We start from the raw sequence: 19,478 nt of genomic DNA, 5'->3' as shown, positions 1-19,478 counted from the left end.
CCGAGGCACCCACAGTATCGGTGGCCTTGGTCTAACTACTTCTCCAGAGTTCGAGACCGCCATGGGCATAACACCAGAGAGAGCTCCTCTGACCTTGCTTGTTCGCTGTTGAATTCCACGCAAACATGGGGAACAATGCATTCTACTGTACTGCCACCAAAATGTGGAATGCCCTACCAACAGCCATCAAACTTCTTGATTCCCCAACCGAATTTAAATCTGACTTACAAACGTGGCTGTTTTCTAAATCTAATTGAACTTAGATTCAGAAGCCCTACTTCCTTGCCCCCAGAGATGCGAACAATGCACTCCCTGAGGGAGCCCCACTGAAGTAGCCCTGTGTGACTGAGTGGCATCCTCTGCCCCCGCCCCTTTCTTCTGTAAATATACTGTATTTGTTGCTTTTTGTGTTGTTGTTAATATGTAATATATGTCTGTCATGATGATGAATTGAGTACAATGGATGACCCCCCCTACCCAAGACATTAGTGGTTTTGCAAACGCCTGCACAGTGAAAATTACGCATCTCTCTGTAAATTGCCTTTGCCTAAATTAATCAAGTTGCCAAAGACAGCTGAAAGTCCATGACCCCTCAATGACTAAACTGATTTGCCAACAGTGAGCAAAGGATGATTTATGGGAGAATTGTGGAGAAAAAATACACAGAAGTGAATCAGCATAAGACAGACAAAGAAAGAAATGTTGTTGATCATTGAAAATACTGTCTCTCTCTACCCAGAGCATACCTGGACCTTGATGTGAATCTGAGTGGAGAACAGGCTGAGAACTACACACGGAAATCCATTGTTATGTTCCTGTCTGCCCTCGACACTCTGAAGAAACTCATCTTTGTTGGAAATGTCTTTGACTCCCTTAAGGTAACCCAACTATATGTTTGTGCTTGATTCAAGTTTCAGTTTATCATTTATAGATCTTCTATTATCACCAAATGTTCGCCCCCGAATACTTACGCTAAGCTTCAAGTGGTTTTAAGACTCACCTTGTGTCCCTGTTCCATCTCTCAAGACAAACTACAGACCCTGTAAGACTGTTGACTGGATGAGACTACACCCAGTCTCATACTTACAGGACTTTGGCCTGTCTGTGGGGATTTGCTTCTGTCTCTCTCCTCTCTCCCTTTCTCTCCTTACTGCAGTCATCTCTCTATCGCTCTCTCCCTATCCATTGCCCGTCATCTAGCATAACCCATCATCCCAGCTCCCTTGTTAGTCATTCACTGCAGTATTGCTGTGCTGATAGTTGCCATCATTACTTTATCTTACAAATGAACACTCCTCTTAGACTTTAGACTTAGGAAACTTCATTGTACTCCGGCAGGCAATTTTCTGGCACAGCACAGAACACTATAGACACATTAAAAGCACATCAAATAAACAAAAACAACTATAGTCCAATATAATCTGTAGCAGCCATCATAAATATCATCTCAGTCGGGACACTCATTTAACCCCTTAAGGCCGTGATCCATCGTGAGCTTGTAGATCTGTGGTTAAGATCTGTGGCAGATCTGTGATTAAGTTGAGACTTTTTTTAAATGACAACAATAATCTTACCTATGCTTTGATCCAAATCTATACAATATTGGTACAATGAAAACATTTGTATTCAAAATAAGTGAATTTAATGCTGTAGTTTGGGCTTTCTCTGCAGTGCATGTGAATGCCTCTATAACCATAGAGGCAATTCCCAGAGGACGAGATATGTGATATCACATGCACCGCATGAGTCTCTCTCTGGCCTAAATGAGCCGGTTGCATGTTTCCTGTCACTCTGTAACACTACACTGGTAGCACATGTCCAGTACTTTTAACACTCCTTTGGCTGACATTATAATGTCAAAATGTTTTTTCTGCTTTATGTACACGTATTAAATCTTTTATGATATATTATAGCCTACTGTAGGTGTCAGTCAGGATCTTTTGGTACAAAGAAAACAATTAAGTGGATTTTGTGTCATAATGCTGAACGCAGCAATACTATTAGTACTGTATAGTATTTGTACCACATACTGTATACATATACATTATACAGTTTATGATCAAATACAATAGTTCACAGATATATTGGCTAGGTCAGTGGTTCCCAACCTTTTCGGGATCAGGGCCCACTTAAAAATCTCAAAAGTGTTCAATGCCGTGTTAGGTGGTCAGACGGGTGGGCTGCATGCATTTTCAGAGCATTTTTATTTTAATGATCAATCAATTGTGTTCCAGCTTGGATCCATGGAACTAACATAGTATACTTTAAGTTCCTATATCAGTATCATAATGAAAATAAAATGTTCCCCATTAGCTGGTGCCAGCAACCAGCTAGTCTTCCTGAGGTCCACACAAAAAGCATACAAAAACAATTAGTACAGTTGCAAATACAAAATGATCAAATGTCACACAATACATAATGAAACTAACAAATAAGATAGCAGAAATTACATGTGAGAGAAAAAAGAAAGAAAAATTACGGTGTTAAATACAATTTAAGATTATTTTTAAAAGTAAATTTACTGTAACTGCAGCAGAGGTTTCGAGGCAGGTTATTCCAAAGAGTCAATGATCTATTATCATCTATAAATAAAAGAACTCCTCAAAGCGTTGGTTTTTGGACCAGGTAATTCAAGCTGCCCATTACAGGAACCTCTAGTGTAATGATCATGCACAGTATTACTATAACCAATCTGTTTATGTATAAAAACAGGAGTTTTACAGCTCATGACTGACTTGAACAGCACAAGTGTATTAAAAGGCAACCTATTCTCAACTATAAGCCAAGAGAGGCAGGCATGCATACGGCTCACATTAGACCTTAGTGATGTGAGCCGTACCAACCGTGCTGCCCTGTTCTGGACAACCTGGAGCTTTCTGAGGTCACCACTGGCCACATCGGGCCACCCCGATGACCACATCGGGGCGGCCATAGCTGAGTGGTTAGTGAGCCCGCCTAGGGAGCCAGAGGCCCTGGTTGCCCCAGGTACGATTCCAGGCCAGGCCAGCAAATGTGTCGATGAAATGAAATTTGTCCCTGAGCAAGACTCTTAACCCCTAATTGCTCACAGGCCCTCATTGGAAACAAGACCGCAAGGACTTTCATGAACGGACCTGTTAAAGGAATTATCCTTATCGTAGAGCAATAGTCAAGATGACATAAAACAAAACTTTGAACTATCTGACATAAAAGGCGACGGGCAACAAAAGAAGCACATTTCCTGGATATACCAATTGCTCTTCCCATTTTCAAAACAATATAATTAATATGGTGAGACCAAGACAGAGTGCAATCAAGCATCACTCCAAGGAGTTTAGTACTTTCAACTTGTTGAACTGCCGAATTACGAATTGTTTATATGAAGCTTTGGGCTTGTAGATAATAACCTGTGCCTTGTTCCCAGCACAATACATTTAGTCTTGGAGATGTTAAGGACAAGTCTATTACATACTACCCAGTCATGCACAACTTTAAGTTCTCTGCTCAACTTCATTAAGTACATTGCATGATGGTGCAGCGTAATACAATGTCGAATCATCCGCATAAAAAACTGTTGTGGCACACTTGGTAGCCCAAGATAGGTCATTAGTAAATACTGAGAAGAGCAAAGGTCCTAGGCAACTTCCTTGTGGAACGCCACTCTCTAGACCTCTGCTACTGGACAGGTTGCCATTTAGATACACCTTCTGTGATAACTTAGTATCCACTTTAAAGCAGAAGAGTTACCATAACATTTAAGTTTCTCAACCTGTAGAGAATGGTCCAGCGGCACCATCTAAAATCTAGCAACACAGCGCTCCCACCAGCATAGAGTTACTGTATCTATAGCTTTAAGCCAATCATCAGTCATCCAAAGCAGTAGAAGTAGAGTGACCAGCTCTATAGGCATGTTGAGAATCTGTTGCAAGCTTGTTTGATACAAAAGTAGCTTGAATTTGTGAATGCACCAACTTTTCTATGATTTTGCTCAAAACAGGTAAAATACAGGTCTAGAATTCCCCCCAGCTTTGGTATCCTTAGGTAAAGGAATAACCTTAGCCTCCTTCCACATCTTTGGACATAGGCCCACATCCAGACATCTATTAATAATATGACAGATAGGAGATGCCTATCTATGCCTAGAAGACACTTGCGACATCCTCACAGCGTCACAGGTTGGGAATCGCTGGGACAGATAGTAGATACCTACTGTATACTAATAATGTGCAAAGAAATGTGTATATATGTTTATTTTAGCATGTATTATAATTAATAGCAGCAGTGTGTGACATAGCACATTGAATGTTATTCGAGTCATGACTCGACTACATCATCTCCAGTCTAATCCCCTTAAGTCTCAGGACCTTCTGGTCTCACTCCTGATCTGGATGGTATTTGACATGATACACAAGTGGCTCTCTGCAGAGAGACAGGGGATAAGGTCAGGTCCCTTTGCATCCAAGAGATGGGTGTCCTGTTTCAGAGCAGTATTCTGTGGTTGAAGGCTATACTGTGTCACATACACACATACCCCTTGCAGTAAACACATTTTTGTAGCTACACTACATAAACCTCTGTTCCTAATCATGGCGAATCTGGATATTATTATGCCTATTTTGATCTGGGCCTTTATATGGTATCTGGAACCTAGTAGCTATTGTGCAGACACTACAGAAATAATAACTCATGGCCGTTCCCACAACCTGTTGCCAAGTATCTGGCTCTTTGTTACTCTGCTTCTGCAAATGTTCTGCTTTCTATGAACCAGTGACATTAAAACCCACACAGAACAGCATGAGTGCATATTCACCCTTTTCCAAGGCTAGAGAGAGCTACCATCGCCGGCCGGGCCAACAACCACTGCTTTGAAGTGCTGCTAATCAGAATAATGATAACTACTTCTTCTTCCTCCTCCTTCTCCGCTTAGTTCCTGGCTCTGATGTACCTGATTACATTCTTGGGGAAACTGTTCAATGGCCTTACTCTGGCCATCATCGGTGAGAAACTCACACGCAGACATGAAAACAAAACATATGGAACCCATTGATTTATTGAATGCTTGTCATGTAGCGTTGAACTCAAATGACAAATCTAGCTTTAGATGACCAGCAAATTTCATGCAATAAATTGCGATCCAATGCTAATAAAACACACCTCCCTCTTTCTTTACTCCCCAGGTATGATCGCTCTCTTCTCTCTGCCACTTTACTACAGACAACGCCAGGTAAACTGCTGTCACCTCGACTTCACTAATGCCTTCGTGTTCACAAGTTTGGCCGTTATCTTTACATCTTGTCTTGTATTACAGGAACAGGTGGACAGTGTCTTGGCAAAAATCCAGGCCCAGGTTGACAACATCTTGGACATGTAAGTGTGGCGCCATCTTCTGGCACAATAGTTCCATCAATTGAGTTCCACTGGACTTTTTCCACTGAAGCAACTTTGCTAAACTGTAGTCCTGGGTTTCCAGAAAGTGGCATACCCGTTTTCTGTTCCGGTCCATTTTACCATAGCTTTGTTTAATTGGCTCTGTAGCACTTTTTAATTGGAAACACACATGAGGTCTCATATTCGTTTCCGGTTCAAATTGCTGCTGAAACAATCAAACAAAGTTAGGGGAAACTGAACAGGAAACTGGTATGCCAGATCCTTGAAACTCAGGACTATAGTTGCGTACAGAGCGTATTTCTGTTCATCAATTTTGATATAAAGACCAGTCATACAGTATGTCTCTCTCTCTCTCTCTTTCTCCAGTCTCCAGAGACTGGCTCATGGTGGCAGCCGCCCCCCTGACCCAACCCCTGGTGGAGCCAAACCCGAATCCAAGTAAAAGCAAAGACAAGCACGTTAACAGAGGAGCGCGGAGAGCGGAGAAAGATACCGGAGTTTTAGGCTGTCACTCAGATGTCTTACCCAGCAGTCTGTGCTCACAGAGCTCCAAAGAACAGAGCTCATGAGACTGGGGGAGGGAAGGGAGATTACTTACAGGGTTTTACGACGGGACTTAAACACGGTACTGTACACTGTAAATGTATGCATACGGAACAGGAGGTTGGGGATGAGCAGGGTCTTAATGCAATGAAACCAAGGCATGTGTGTCACGGACGAGAGTTGTGCTGCCATCATGACAAAGAGACATTCTAAAGTGGAAGATTTCAAACCACAGCTGTGATATATATAAATATATACTGAATCCTTGTAAATTGTGAACTTACTGTTTACTGAAGCTTGTGAAGAAGTGGCTTAGATGATGGGCAGCTGCAATCCAAATGAGGTAGTGAGCCCAGGATGGGAACCTTCACAGGGTGCCTGAAAACAGGGAAGTATTTTAGTCTATAATCAATGCAGTGATTTATGGCTGGAATGGAGTTCAGGTGTCCCCAACAGGTCATCATCACCATCATCATCCCTGTGGCAAAAAGGAACGGTCAACGACAAGCTAGGGGTCACCATTATCCACGGCAGCATCACATTTGCAATCAGAATGCATGTGTTCAAAGCATTGTATGTGAATACACACTCATCTTCATGACTGCTTGTAAGTGTGCAACGTGTGTGCGTGTGTGCGTGTGTGTGCGTGTGTGTGTGTGTGTGTGTGTGCGTGAGAGAGACATTTGACATCCAGCTTTCTGAACTGAAACTGTTCCCTTACAAGCTATTAAAATCACTTCTGTTCTTTAATTTACAAACATTGGTTGTTTTTGTCTGTGCATTCATTCTGTGGTTTCTGAAGTGTTCTGGCTCTAGTTATCTCATTGTCATTTCACCATGCTGCTCATAGCTGCAGACTGACCCTTGATCTGGGGACCTACGTCTAAAGACTGAAGAAACACTGAAGCCTGAGTTATATGTGGCTGCACCATGTCACACACCGAAGATAGCCGATTTACAAGCTAACAATGTGTCGCACTGTGACATGAGATTGTAGATTGGCTATTTTCGGTGTGTGATACCGGCACACAACTAAGTATAAATCACCCTTAATTTATACTCCATAATATGACTAAACATCCAGAGAGAATGAAAAGTGAAAGAGTTGAAGGCTGGGAAGTTGACCTCAACTATTCTATGGATGCTTTAAAAAAAGTCCTCACCAAAATGTGTCTCTCCCCTATGCCTTATTATTGTATGATTTGTGTTCAGCGACTGAAGCCTTGTTATGTTAACAGATACAGTCTTATAGGATATGACACCAGAACAATATTATGCGTTCTCTGCTGCCTGGTAATGTAAGCTTTAGGCTACCCTACAGTAGCTTTTTTTTTTTACCTAACACACATACATTTCTCCACAGTTCTGATGGCAAACAACATTTTGTAATTCTCAATCTTGGACTTGAGTTATGTGAACTGTACACGAATAAGAGGTAAATGTTTTACCTCAGTGACCCCCCCCCCCCCAAAAAAGAAATTGCTCTCACTAATTAGATTGCGGTTGCTCTTGTTAATTTCTTATTTCACAGTTTTTAGGATTATTCTGTTAGTAAGACATATGCGTCACTGAGAAGAGGTAGTGCTGACGTTTAGGGTTCTTTATGTTAGGAGTGGTACTGTAGAGGAAACAATCAAATGAAGGATTAAGCAATATGCATAAAAGCGGCAGTCCTGATTTACAGCATTACATGAAGTATTTTGTATTCTGGAAAATAAAACGTGTTTACCCAAACTTTAAATTTTGCAATAATAAAGAGACCTTGAAAAACTAACATTTTGAAAATAATGTGTATGTTTAGCCAGATAAATAGATTGAGGTAGATCAGGCCACTACTTTAAGTTTCCACAAGGAGGAGACAAAGACCTAGCCATAACATTAAGTCTTTCCTGATCCCAGTCAAATGATTGACACACTTCAAAAAGGCAATGGACCTGCTGTGACTTAGCTCATTGTGAACCATGTAGCCTAAACAAATTCAGTGGTGGTAAAACCCCAGGCTATTTTATAATAGACAGTTATGGAAACTAACTAGCTAGCTAATTACATTTAATCAAGTACAGTATTTACTGTTGAGGTACTTTTACAACTTTTTAATATTTGATATACAATATACTTCACTACATCTCAGAGGCAAATGTACTTTTTACTCCACTACAATTTATTTGACAGCTTTACTAGTTTCGTCGCACATTTAGGTTATTAAACCAAAACATAGCCTACATTAGCTGATAAATTATGAAATATTATATCATCCCCAACCTTTACCAGCTGAAATATAACACATGAATGCATTACCAATTACAGTACAATCCAACAATAGGCTGTTGTGAAATGGGCCATTTATTGTACATATTGTTTTACTTGCATTTGTTGTATTAGTAGGCTACTTTTACGTGTGGTAGCCTACTCTACTGTAAGATGGCTATATTTTGATGCCAGTACTTAAGTACTTTTACTCAAGTAAAATGTTTAGGGGGGGGGGGGGGGGGCTTTACTTATAACAGAGCATTTCTTCACTGTGGGTAATTGCTACTTAAAAGAAAAGGGGAAAAAAGTAACTAAGTACATTTACTCAAGTACTGTCCTTAAGTACAATTTTGAGGTACTTTACTGGAGTATTTCCAATTTTATATAATTGTACTTCTACTCCATTACATCTCAGAGGCAAATAGCGTACTTTTTTTCTCCACTACAATTATTAGAAAACCTTGTTGATTTTGATTATTATTATTACAAAACATAGGCTTAACCACTTCAGCCCTTCAGCTATTTGAAAATAGCAGATCTACAAGCTCACAATGCGTGTGACGCGTTGTGAGCTTATAGATCTGCTACTTTCAAAATATTTTTTATACATTTTAGACATTTGAAAACTTGTGAAATGGGACATTTTGCATAATTGAGTACTTTTACTGTTGGTCCTTTAAGCATAGTTTAATGGCAATACTTTTGTACTTTTACTCAAGTACATTTTGAATAGAAGACTTTCACTTGTAACAGAGTATTTCTATATTGCAGTAGCCTATTGATACTTTTACTTAAGTAAAAAAAAAAGATTTTTTTTCCACCACTGACCTGGATCAGTGTGCACTGAGCCATGGTGTTTGAAAGGTTATCACTTTATGAGTCATATTCATGACAGCTGAGCAGAGAACAAGTCTAGACCTGTCCATCCTATACAATATTATGAATACAATAACATGCAGAGATAATATAGCCTATAACTCACCTTATCAAGTATAGCTGACCTTAGGGTGAATTTGGTTCAGTTTAGGTACTAAATGTAAGGTGCCATGGTTATTGCCTAACACACATCAGAATGCTTGTTACATTCCAAAATCACTTTCTGCCTACAACTTTTAAGTCAACGAGATGACAGAAAGTGATTCTGGCTGAGATAGGCAATAAGACAGGATGAAGCCATAAGCAGCAGTGTTAGGAGAGCAGAGTTCGGTTATCTAGAGTTAGATATAAATAAAGGAAGATAAAATATGACTTAGGAAATGACGAAAAATCACTTTCTGCGTCAAGTCATTTTAAGACAAGTTTTTGAGTTAGGCAGAAATGATTGTTGAATGTAACAAGCATGCTGATATGCTGAGGACATAGGCAATAAGACAGGGTGAAGAAGCAGTGTTATTAAGAGAGTAAAGTCACAGTTAGGCAGATATAAATAAAGGCAGATAAATATCGTCTTTGACAAAAAAGCAAGTCATCTTTTACCAATTATAATATGCTACAAGGCTATAACGATAATGTAAGTTGTGTGTGTTGGGTGGGATGGAGGTGGGAGGAGGAGGAGGATGAGGAGGAGGGGAGGAGGGGGGTACATAAAGCATGAGGTCCCGCCCTGTCGTTATGCCATTGCCATAGAGCTCAGAACAGTGATCGGAATGGTTATGTGCTACAGAGGGACCAGTAACGCTGCGGACGGGAGGATCATATCTCCAGGTTTAAACGGCTGAGTCCTACATGGTGGGTCTTTCTACACACTTTTATGATCTGACGCACCGGGGGTCATCATTATAGAACATATAGTATTCTCATAGTGGGTCCTTATTGCGCCTATAACCGCGTGCCCTGGTGGCTGGACTCGTTGCATTATCCAAGTCTCCACTCCATGGATTACAGCGGTAAGCCCATGGCTCCTCCGGTCCCCCCGCACAACCCCCACCAGACCCCCCTCAGCCTCAACCTCAAGCCGGGACAGACGCCTCACGAGCGGCTGCTGAAGTGCGTCCTCCTCGGCGACGGGGCGGTGGGGAAGACCAGCCTGGTGGTCAGCTACACCACCAATGGATATCCCACCAGATACGTCCCCACTGCGTTCGATGACTTCTCAGGTAGGCGATATAAAGTCTAACATGGCATTATATATGCTATTCATTTACACAATCTATTCTAAATAAAAACGAACTATTTTAACTTTAGTTTAAAGAACGCTGAATGGGCAACATCATTCATAGCTTACAATGAACATAATTGTTCCTTTTACACCCCCAAAACACACAATTGTTCATAGACAAATAACAATAATAATAATGAAAGACATGTTTTATTGCATGTATTACTAACCTCTTATTATGTTACTATTCTTTATTATTGTTGTTGCTGCTTCAATGTTGAGGAACTAAAACAAAAAAAGATTTTACTCTTGTGTAGGCTACTTGTATAGCCTATATAAGATGTAACAAAACAATCTTGAATCTCTTCTTTACCTGTTGCATTCTTTCTCAGCAATCTTACTGAATATCATGCATTAGAACAGATGTGTGTGTGCGCCCACCCAATCTGCAGTACCTACCATTATTCTACTGTTATGACAGTGTGTTTAGATTTCTTATCAACTGTCCACATTTGGGATTAATTGACACACCTTGTCATCCCTGTTGGAGCCCAGTTTCCATTTGGCATCATTCCATTTTCCAAGTACTATGCCCCAGCAAGCTTTCCACCATGTATTTTTTAGTATAAAGAGAGAGAGAGAGAGAGAGAGAGAGAGAGAGAGAGAGAGAGAGAGAGAGAGAGAGGGGTTTGTTTATAATGATCTGTGTTGGCAACTGATGGAAAATCCCATAGATGGGCCTTAGCCTATCACTTTAATCACTGATGGACTTCAGCCTTTACCTGTGTAGGAACTCCCTGCAAACAGTAGTCTGAGCAAAACGTCCTGTTTGTGCAACTCTACAGTCATGATGATTGGGTTATCAAAACGACATTGTATGTCCAACAGTAAAAGACACTGGAACAAAAAAAGTGTCTTTAAAAAGTTATTTACTGTTTACTTTAAGATATAGACTAGGTAAACCTCTATCCTGTGAGTAGACCTGTAAACAAATGGCAGTGGTACCTGTGTACTGTGTATTGAGTCTTTCTCAAACTGTTGACATTATATTGATGTGCAGTAAAACCGACAGTTTCATAGACCCCTAAAACATATTAATTAACACCCACCACACAAGTAGTCTGACTTAAAGCCCTGTTATACATGCAAAGTTTGCAAATCGCGCTGCACTTCATAAATAGTATAAATCAGGCATTAATCTCCCAATAGAACATGACTTCTAGAGAATGTCTCTTGTAGAGGGGGTGGTGTGGTGCGACGCTTTTGGATTGCACAACTTTGTCTATTGTTGTCAGCCTTGACCTGCGAGCCCTCTCCTCTACACTGGAATGGGCACATCTGTTGCTGCGACTCTGAGGCATAGATTGTCTTTCTCCGGGGCCGTCACAGAGAGGGATATTGTGCGTTTGGGGCCCTTGCTGGTGATGTCATTTCTCGCTGCCGAGAATCAGAGCCTTCCACTGAAAGCTGATTTCTGGTCAGTTATGCAATGCCACAGGTGGCACTTGGAGGCGGGTAACTGAGAGGAGGGCTGGCAGAGGTATAGGATAGGTGGATCAGGGCGTTTTGGTGGAGTCCAGAGCTGAGAATCAAAGGAGTATCATGTGTCTGGGATTTGGAAATGATTGTACAATGCCCTCCCTCTCCCTCTCTCCCTCTCTCCCTCTCGTTTCTCAAAGCAAAGAGCTACTATGATTCCTGTGTCCTGCTGGATGACTAGTTCCAGCAGAGTCTTTGATCAGGCACTGTGACCGACCGTGCACTCCAGGCACATAAACGCTTCCATGCGCGTCTCTGTATCGCATTGTGTTCTCTTTGAACGAAAAACGACCCCTGTAAACCAAAACTCCCTGAGAGATGACTCATCCACTTTTCCAATCTGGAGGAGCTTATTGAAGGAGAGTTATTAAATAAACAAAATCCCCCCCCCCCCCCCCCACAACACACACACATGAGGCTACCTTGGCTCTGTCACGGCATGAGGGCAAGCAAGAGTGGTGCAAGCAGTGACAGTAAAGTGTTATGGTCTGAACAGTAACTAGCAGGGTGGGTGGGCGAGGCAGCAGGCAGTCTCTGAGTTGAAAGGGAATGGGGGAGGGTGGGGGGCGGGGGTCTAACCAGGAGGTCCTTGTGTGTTCAAGTGGCTTTCAATTTGTTTGTTCCAGAGAATATACTAGCAGGTAGGTCGGTGAAGAGTGTGTGTGTGTTTATTTACTGAAAGAGATTGTCAGGTAGAAGCTAGGCAGGCACAATGTAACTGTAGCCCTGTTAACAGCTGTGACTCATACACCCTCTCTCTGTCTGTCCCTACAGCGGTGGTTCAGGTGGATGGAAATCCAGTAAGACTGCAGTTGTGTGACACTGCAGGACAAGTGAGTAAAGCATTGCACACACACACCTGCATGTATGCACGCACACACACACACAAGCATGCACCCTGCACAGTGTCCCACATTCCCAACATTGCACCATATTCCCCATCTGCAGTAATGCATCACTGCCTCTACCACACTGCTGTCATATGAATAGCACGATGCCTGCAGGCCGAATGAAGCTGAGCACCAATGAATTTGCACAATGGACCTTCTCATTCCTCCACTTTGTGTGTGTGTGTGTGTGTGTGTGTGTGTGTGTGTGTGTGTGTGTGTGTGTGTGTGTGTGTGTGTGTGTGTGTGTGTGTGTGTGTGTGTGTGTGTGTGTGTGTGTGTGTGTGCGCGTGTGTGCGTGTGTGTGTGTGTGTGTGTGTGTATGCGTGTCACAGTGCATGTGCGTGCATGTGTGTGTGTGCGTGTGCGTGTGCGTGTGTGTGTGTGTGTACTGTATACGTACTTTTATGATATTCTGGTGAGAGGCGGTGTCTTCTTTTGTGGTCGTCTGCTCTTGCATGTCGCCTTTGCTCTCCAGTTTCCCTCAAAACTATACATGGGCCCCCCGGTGTCAAAGGGGAACTTTGCCGTAATTTAACGTGAATTCTATTGTTCCCTTTTGTGGAGCACATGTGAAAATCTGACTTTAACACGTCCCACTCCCATTGTCCCAATGCACTCTGTTTCAAGAGCTTGCACTGGAAAATCACACTCGTCTACACGTAAAACAGATACATGCATCGAAGCATGTCCCACTGGTCCGTATTAGCAGTGGGGCCCTGTCCCTGGAGAATAGAAAATAGACCCTGCTACTAGTGGGAGTAATGTTCTTCTGTCGACTATTGATCAGGGTTGGGTGGTGGGCTGCTTAGAGAAGATGGAGTACTGTTAGATGTCATTAAGACAATGGCAAATTCTTATTCTCATTCTCTCTTTCACTCTCACAGAGTGAATGGCGTTCCACAAAGCATTATATGCCAGACAAAAACAGTTCTCTCTTTGCCAAGTGTTCACACATTGTTTGAGACCTCTCACAGGTTGCGAAACTGTAGCTTTATTTCTCTGGGCTATGGGTGGCGGTTTCATAATCACACTGAATAGAGCCCTGCCTCTTGAGAAGAATATTTTTAAATTAACCAGAGGCACTCTGCAGCGGCTCTGCCAGCTCTACTAACAAAATAAACAAAGTTGAACTCTTAATACAACAACATGTTTAAACTGTTGTACCTGAGGTCACTATAGTTCACGACCCGCTGCAAGGATATATCTACATTTTACAGAACCTAAGAACCTCTGTTTAACCCCTCCCGCTCACGCACACACTCTCTCTTTCACTCCCACACATGCACGCATGCACGCGAGCACACATACACACACACACACACACACACACACACACACACACACACACACACAGACACACACACACACGCACGCACGCACGCGCACACACACACACACACACACACACACACACACACACACCACACACTTAGGGAAGGAGCTGCCACACGTACAACTACCTGCACACACATATCTATCTAGCAGCCTGCCACAGATAGGCAAGCCGAGGCAAACATGGGCAGATCAAAGTCGGCAAACACTCACTCAGGACTGATGCACTTTCGAAAGAGAGGTGAACTAGTTCCAGAACATTTGGGGTGTGCCAGGAACAGGGTGAGAGAGAGAGAGAGAGAGAGAGAGAGAGAGAGAGAGAGAGAGAGAGAGAGAGTGAGACAAAGACAGAGAGAAAACGATAACAGCTGCCGCCATAGCAGATAAACAAAGTTGCTCCACACTCAGAGGTTGATCTATGTGTATACTCTGCAAGAAGACCCACGTCATCACATAGCAAACACACTGCAAGAAGCCAGAGTTTACACTGGAAACTCTGTTCATATGTTTAAAATGTATTAACTGTAGCTGTACATTTGAGTTACATTTCAAACAACTTTTTAGCCAAAGCGAGATTTTGAGGAGAGGGTTAAAAGAACCAAAGAACGAAAGCAAGCCTTCTGTCAAGTTTCTTCTGGTCTTAATCTGTGCACTCAAGACCCTTGCTAGCCAAAACGGTGTGGCTCCAGAGTGTTAATTTAGGAGATTAGTATGATATAGAAGAAAGAGGGGGTAGGGCTCATGTACTGTATACAACTGCTCCATACAAACAGTTTGGTATAGAAAGTTTATTGGCTCAGTTCCCTTCCCCACGACGCTCTGCGGTTCCTGTTTGCCTTGACCCACCGAGTGATTACTGAAAGGGGTTTTCTGTGAGGCTCAGGCCGCTCTGCTTAGATGAAATGAAATAATATATCACAAAGTTTGAGTTTTGGAGCTAGAACAGATTTAAAGGCTTAAATGTTTTTTAAGTCAGCATGTAGACACATCTCTCATTCAGTGTTCTTCTCAGTCTGTTACACATCTCTGAACGCACTATGCTGCATGTCTATTGCAAGCCATTTCCTTGCTCTACTTATCAATGCTCACTCACTCACATAACTCACACATAATTCTTACATACAAAGCAATAGCTGACATCTCAACAACTTCACCACCACCGCTCACTGTCTCTTCTCTTGCTCTCTCCATTAGGACGAGTTCGACAAGCTCCGCCACTTCTGCTACAGTCGGACCGACGCCTTGCTACTCTGCTTCAGCGTGGTCAGCCCGGCCTCCTTCCAGAACGTCTGGGAGAAGTGGGTGCCCGAGATCCGGCGTCGCTGCCCTCTGACCCCCGTCCTCCTGGTGGGCACTCAGTGTGACCTGCGGCAAGACGTCAAAGTCCTGATCGAGCTGGCGCGGCGGCGAGAGAGGCCGGTGGCAGAGGAGGACGCCAGGATGCTGGCGGACAAGATCGGGGCAGTGACGTACGTGGAGTGCTCCGCCCTGACGCAGAAGAACCTGAAGGAGGTGTTCGACGCCGCCATCGCGGTGGGGCTGCGGCATTCTGACAAGCGAGTGCGACGGGAGCGGAAGGTCCGCAGTACGGCTGATAAAATGAGGATGCTCTCTAAGTCCTGGTGGAAGAAGTACGTCTGTGTGCAGTAGGGAGCGTTTTGAGAACATTGGTTCTTAAACGTTTTGATTTCAAGCACCCCCATAACTCTGAGAGTTATGGGGTCTCAGGTCTCAGAGTTACAGAATTTTAAGGGTCCATTTGGAACCCCTTCAAGGAACCCTGAGTGTCCCTGGACCCCGCCTTGAGAACCACAGCTTTAAAACAAGAAAGGAAAAAGGACTGGAGCCTCTGAGTTGTTCAGTGGACTCTAGTTTTGTGTAGCCAGACAATCAGAGATCTGTGTCTACTGATACCTGGTGTATGGGCTACAAGAGCAGTGAGAACAGCCGCTGACAAACCTCTCCATCTCTGGCGATCTCTGATCGTCTGGCTACTCGAGACTACGGAGACTCTGTCTGTCAGCGAGACGGATGTCTTCATTTTCATGTTCGAACACATCAACCCCAACTGGGTTTTTTTACGTGAATGACTTTGAACGAGGGGAGCAATAATTGCGCAGAGGTACAACATGCCTGTCTAGACTGTAATGACATAAGAGAGAACAATGCTCAAACCCATCGCCTGCTTCCAAGAGTTGGGACGAAAGTTGATTCGTACAGTGTGTTCAACGAAGAGCGCTGGAATGAATCAAAATCTATAGCAGCAAAGTAAGCTGGACTTCTCCTAAATGAACATATGAACTGACTCGGTGGTGAGGTGTTTAAACTGTGATGTTGTGTACTCATGGTATACGCCCTCACATGGATTTGCCAAAAATAAGACTCTTCTTTTTAACAAACTGTCAAATATGATGTGCTCTATACTGTAAATTCCAATCATGACGGAATCAAAACATGAAATTACTACATTTTGCTTGGAGGTTTGAAACCATGTGTCCTATTGATTTAAATCTAAACCAGCAATGCACCTTTTGTTGCCTAAATCACACGCATTTACAAACTAAAATGATTTTTTTTTTTTTTTTAATATTTTAATGGGAAATGTATGAGATTTGAACTTACGGTATTCATCTTTGTAAAGCGTACACATGAGTATGACATAGTATACTGAGCTCTGCAGGATCCATCTGGCTCTGGTTTTATATTTCATTTCATAATCTGAAACTGGTTGTCTGTGCTGGCCATGGTCCCATGGCCATCAAGATGAGGTTTAATTCCACTGTGTGTCTTTAACCAGCGCACAGAGTAGAGCCACATGTCACAGGGTTGTAGCATCCAGCTGTCACTCTATCAATACGTCAACTCCAAGTCAGGGACAGACTCACCAATACATCTAAACGATGCATCCCGCTGTAGAAATCTTTTAGAGAACAAAATTATCCCCTTATTAATGTTTATTAACCACAAAAACTGCCAAAAGCATTTCAAACGATTTTCACATTTCATTTCTAAAATAACCGATTTGTTTTTGGTTGCCCTAACATTTTGACAGTAAACCTTTACCTGGGCTGTTGAGCTACAGAAAAGTCCAGAAGGTGTTTTCAAACCCGCGTGTCGGTGTGTAGCTGAGGTGAAATTGCCAAAGAGACTTGAATGTTTTGCTTCTTATTTTTCAGAAGCCGTCTCTTAGTTCTCTTGTCTATTTATCTGTTCCTTTCGAGCCTTTAACTGCACACACACACACACACACACAGCCTTTGATCAACAACAAATATATGAAATATTGTATGCCATTATGTATGTTACATAGTAATCATTTGATGTTTGTAATGTCATCAGGGTAAATGTGTATATACGTATAAATATATATATATATATATATAAAGAGAGAGAGAGAGAAGTGAATGTCACTGGCTTTATTGTCCCACTCTGAATGGTACTGAATGAAAACGTATCAATCTTACAGTTGGTAAATACTGCCCAATTTATGCGCCGTCATATAGCGTTGTCGCATGCCGGTCCACAAGCCCGGACGCTAGCGTGCTGTGAGCTTGTAGATCTGCTATGTTAGGGCTGCGACATCGTCGACGGAGTATAAATTGTGCTTTATATCATATTGTGTGAGAGCGACAAAATAAAAAATGTGAAATTTTGAACTCTTGCAGTGCCGCGCATTGTGTTTGCTTTGTCTCTTCCGTAGGTCTGTGTTATCTTGCCTACATTGCAGTGAGCGTGATGAATTGAAATGACTGACTGAACGTGCTGTTCCATTGACAGGGGAGTAGTGCTGCTCACATGCTTAGTTTCTGTAGGTCACAGGTCATTTCCATCTGAATGCGTACATTGAGCAAACTCAAAATGCATAATACGGCTCCTTTCCTTCCGCACACAGAAACAGCTATAGCTCTCTGAGCACGTTGCGTCTAAGCCAGGCAATCATTCATCAAATGTGTAGCCTTCAGGAAAGCTTCTTGCTTGTTCAAACAACAAATACTTAAAGACTCAGTAAGCAGTGCTACCAGACGCTTAGAGACGGGGCGCCATAACTTCTGTAAACATACTTTGATACATGTTTATATGGCACTGTCCATAACATTATCTTGTTCAAATTCAATCCATGTTTTGTAATATGTTTACGAAGCTTGAAAGGACCGAAATAATTCTCCACAAACTCTTTCGGCCCTGAAACCTCAAAGTGAACAGGATTGTGATTACAGTTGCTTGAAATAATCTTTTCTTCCCATTTATAGACGTGTGTCTACACCACAGGATAAAACAATTGTGCAGAGAATGACAGTTGGCGAGGTATCCAGCATTTGTTTAGAAGCTGTAATGATAGGATAGGCAGCTAAAAGAGAGTTTGTGTTGTCTGGCAGACTGTAGATGAGTGTGTTGTCTGGCCTCAAAGTGGGTGAAACTAAGGCAGACGTGGTGCCGAATGGTCTAATTATAATGGTCAGAACGATCCATCCGCTCTCCACTGATAGTTTAGCAGGAAGCCTTATTGTTGTGTATTCCCAAAGCAACCCTCTGTGTCTGTGATGGTAAGTATTGTGGCTCGCGTGGTTAAGGAGCATTGGCTACAGGAATAAAGGATAAATTAAACATTAATAAAAATGGTTATATGAACTGTTATTCTAACATAGTATTAAGTGCATTACTTACTGGTATTTCTTAAAGACAAAATAATATGACCTTTTGCAGATTTTACAGCAGATTTCATTAAAACCGATAAAGCATCTGTGTCATTTTGGATTTTTGCGTTGGCTATTAAAAATAGCAGAAATGCAAGCTCACAGCGCGTCACCGGTGCCATGTCTTGATTGCCTTGTAGGCCATCACCAGTGTTTTGAATTGGTTGTGGGCAGCAACCGGAAGCCAGTGAAGGGATGGCAGATGTGGGGAGATGAGACAATGTAGGGTGGTTGAAGACCAGGCATGTTGCAGCATGCAAGAGAGCTTTGGAAAGAAAGGCAACGAGTGATGCCGGTCTGTAGTTCTTGACATCGGAGGGGTCGAGAGTTGGTTACTTTCTTGAAGAGCCGAGTAACTCTGGTTGACTTGAAGCGAGAAGGGACAATAGCATGAGATTATGTTGATGATGGTGGTAATGAATGGGAGTAGATTAGCAACAACGGTCTACAACTGTATTTATTCTTTGATGTCTTATGTTGAATTAACAGGATACAGTAATCCTGTTTGAGTTATGCTGGAGTTGCATGTTTTCATTAACCAAAGATTTTTCAATTGAGTTCCACTTCAAACATGAAGACTAACATGCATAATAGTTAACACACTCACCGCCAAAGGGGAGAATTCTCCCCTTTTCAGTCAATGGTCTTTACCGCCAAAGGGGAGAATTCTCCCCTTTTAATTATTATTTTTTATTTTGTTTTTGAATTCCTAAAATGTTTCTCTAATTTTTGAGTATAAATTTATAACCCTTACCCTAACAAATT

At 42.3% G+C, this 19,478-nt stretch overlaps 3 protein-coding genes across 3 annotated transcripts in view; 2 read left to right on the top strand and 1 right to left on the bottom strand.

Moving 5' to 3' along the window:
* Positions 1-7,375, top strand: part of rtn2a (reticulon 2a) — a 26,370-nt gene extending 18,995 nt beyond the window's left edge. Inside the window, exons 6-10 of the mRNA XM_080428710.1 lie at positions 740-878; positions 4,907-4,976; positions 5,157-5,203; positions 5,288-5,346; positions 5,734-7,375. Coding sequence (XP_080284836.1) covers positions 740-878; positions 4,907-4,976; positions 5,157-5,203; positions 5,288-5,346; positions 5,734-5,809 — 391 coding nt within the window. The 3' untranslated portion in view covers positions 5,810-7,375. The remainder of the gene's footprint in view (positions 1-739; positions 879-4,906; positions 4,977-5,156; positions 5,204-5,287; positions 5,347-5,733) is intronic.
* Positions 1-19,478, bottom strand: part of bmp16 (bone morphogenetic protein 16) — a 604,258-nt gene that overhangs the window by 307,980 nt on the left and 276,800 nt on the right. The window lies entirely within an intron of this gene.
* rhoub (ras homolog family member Ub) lies at positions 9,795-17,675 on the top strand. The gene is made up of 3 exons (XM_080428696.1): positions 9,795-10,256; positions 12,572-12,630; positions 15,214-17,675. Exons 1-3 carry the CDS (start codon positions 10,034-10,036, stop codon positions 15,667-15,669), a joined length of 738 nt encoding a protein of 245 aa, XP_080284822.1. The 5' UTR covers positions 9,795-10,033; the 3' UTR covers positions 15,670-17,675.

The sequence above is a fragment of the Gymnoscopelus braueri genome, assembly GCF_963280865.1.
Source record: "Gymnoscopelus braueri genome assembly, chromosome: 5".
Lineage (NCBI taxonomy): Eukaryota > Metazoa > Chordata > Actinopteri > Myctophiformes > Myctophidae > Gymnoscopelus > Gymnoscopelus braueri.
The sequence above is the reverse complement of the archived record's forward strand: the minus strand, read 5'-3'. Positions and strand labels throughout refer to the sequence as shown.

What these genes read in the sequence shown, in the direction of transcription:
- rhoub (XM_080428696.1), top strand. Translation starts at nt 10,034, where the DNA reads ATGGATTACAGCGGTAAGCCCATGGCTCCTCCGGTCCCCCCGCACAAC. An exon ending in TGCGTTCGATGACTTCTCAG is followed by an intron (nt 10,257 to 12,571) that starts GTAGGCGATATA and finishes CTGTCCCTACAG; the next exon opens with CGGTGGTTCAGGTGGATGGA. An exon ending in TGTGTGACACTGCAGGACAA is followed by an intron (nt 12,631 to 15,213) that starts GTGAGTAAAGCA and finishes TCTCTCCATTAG; the next exon opens with GACGAGTTCGACAAGCTCCG.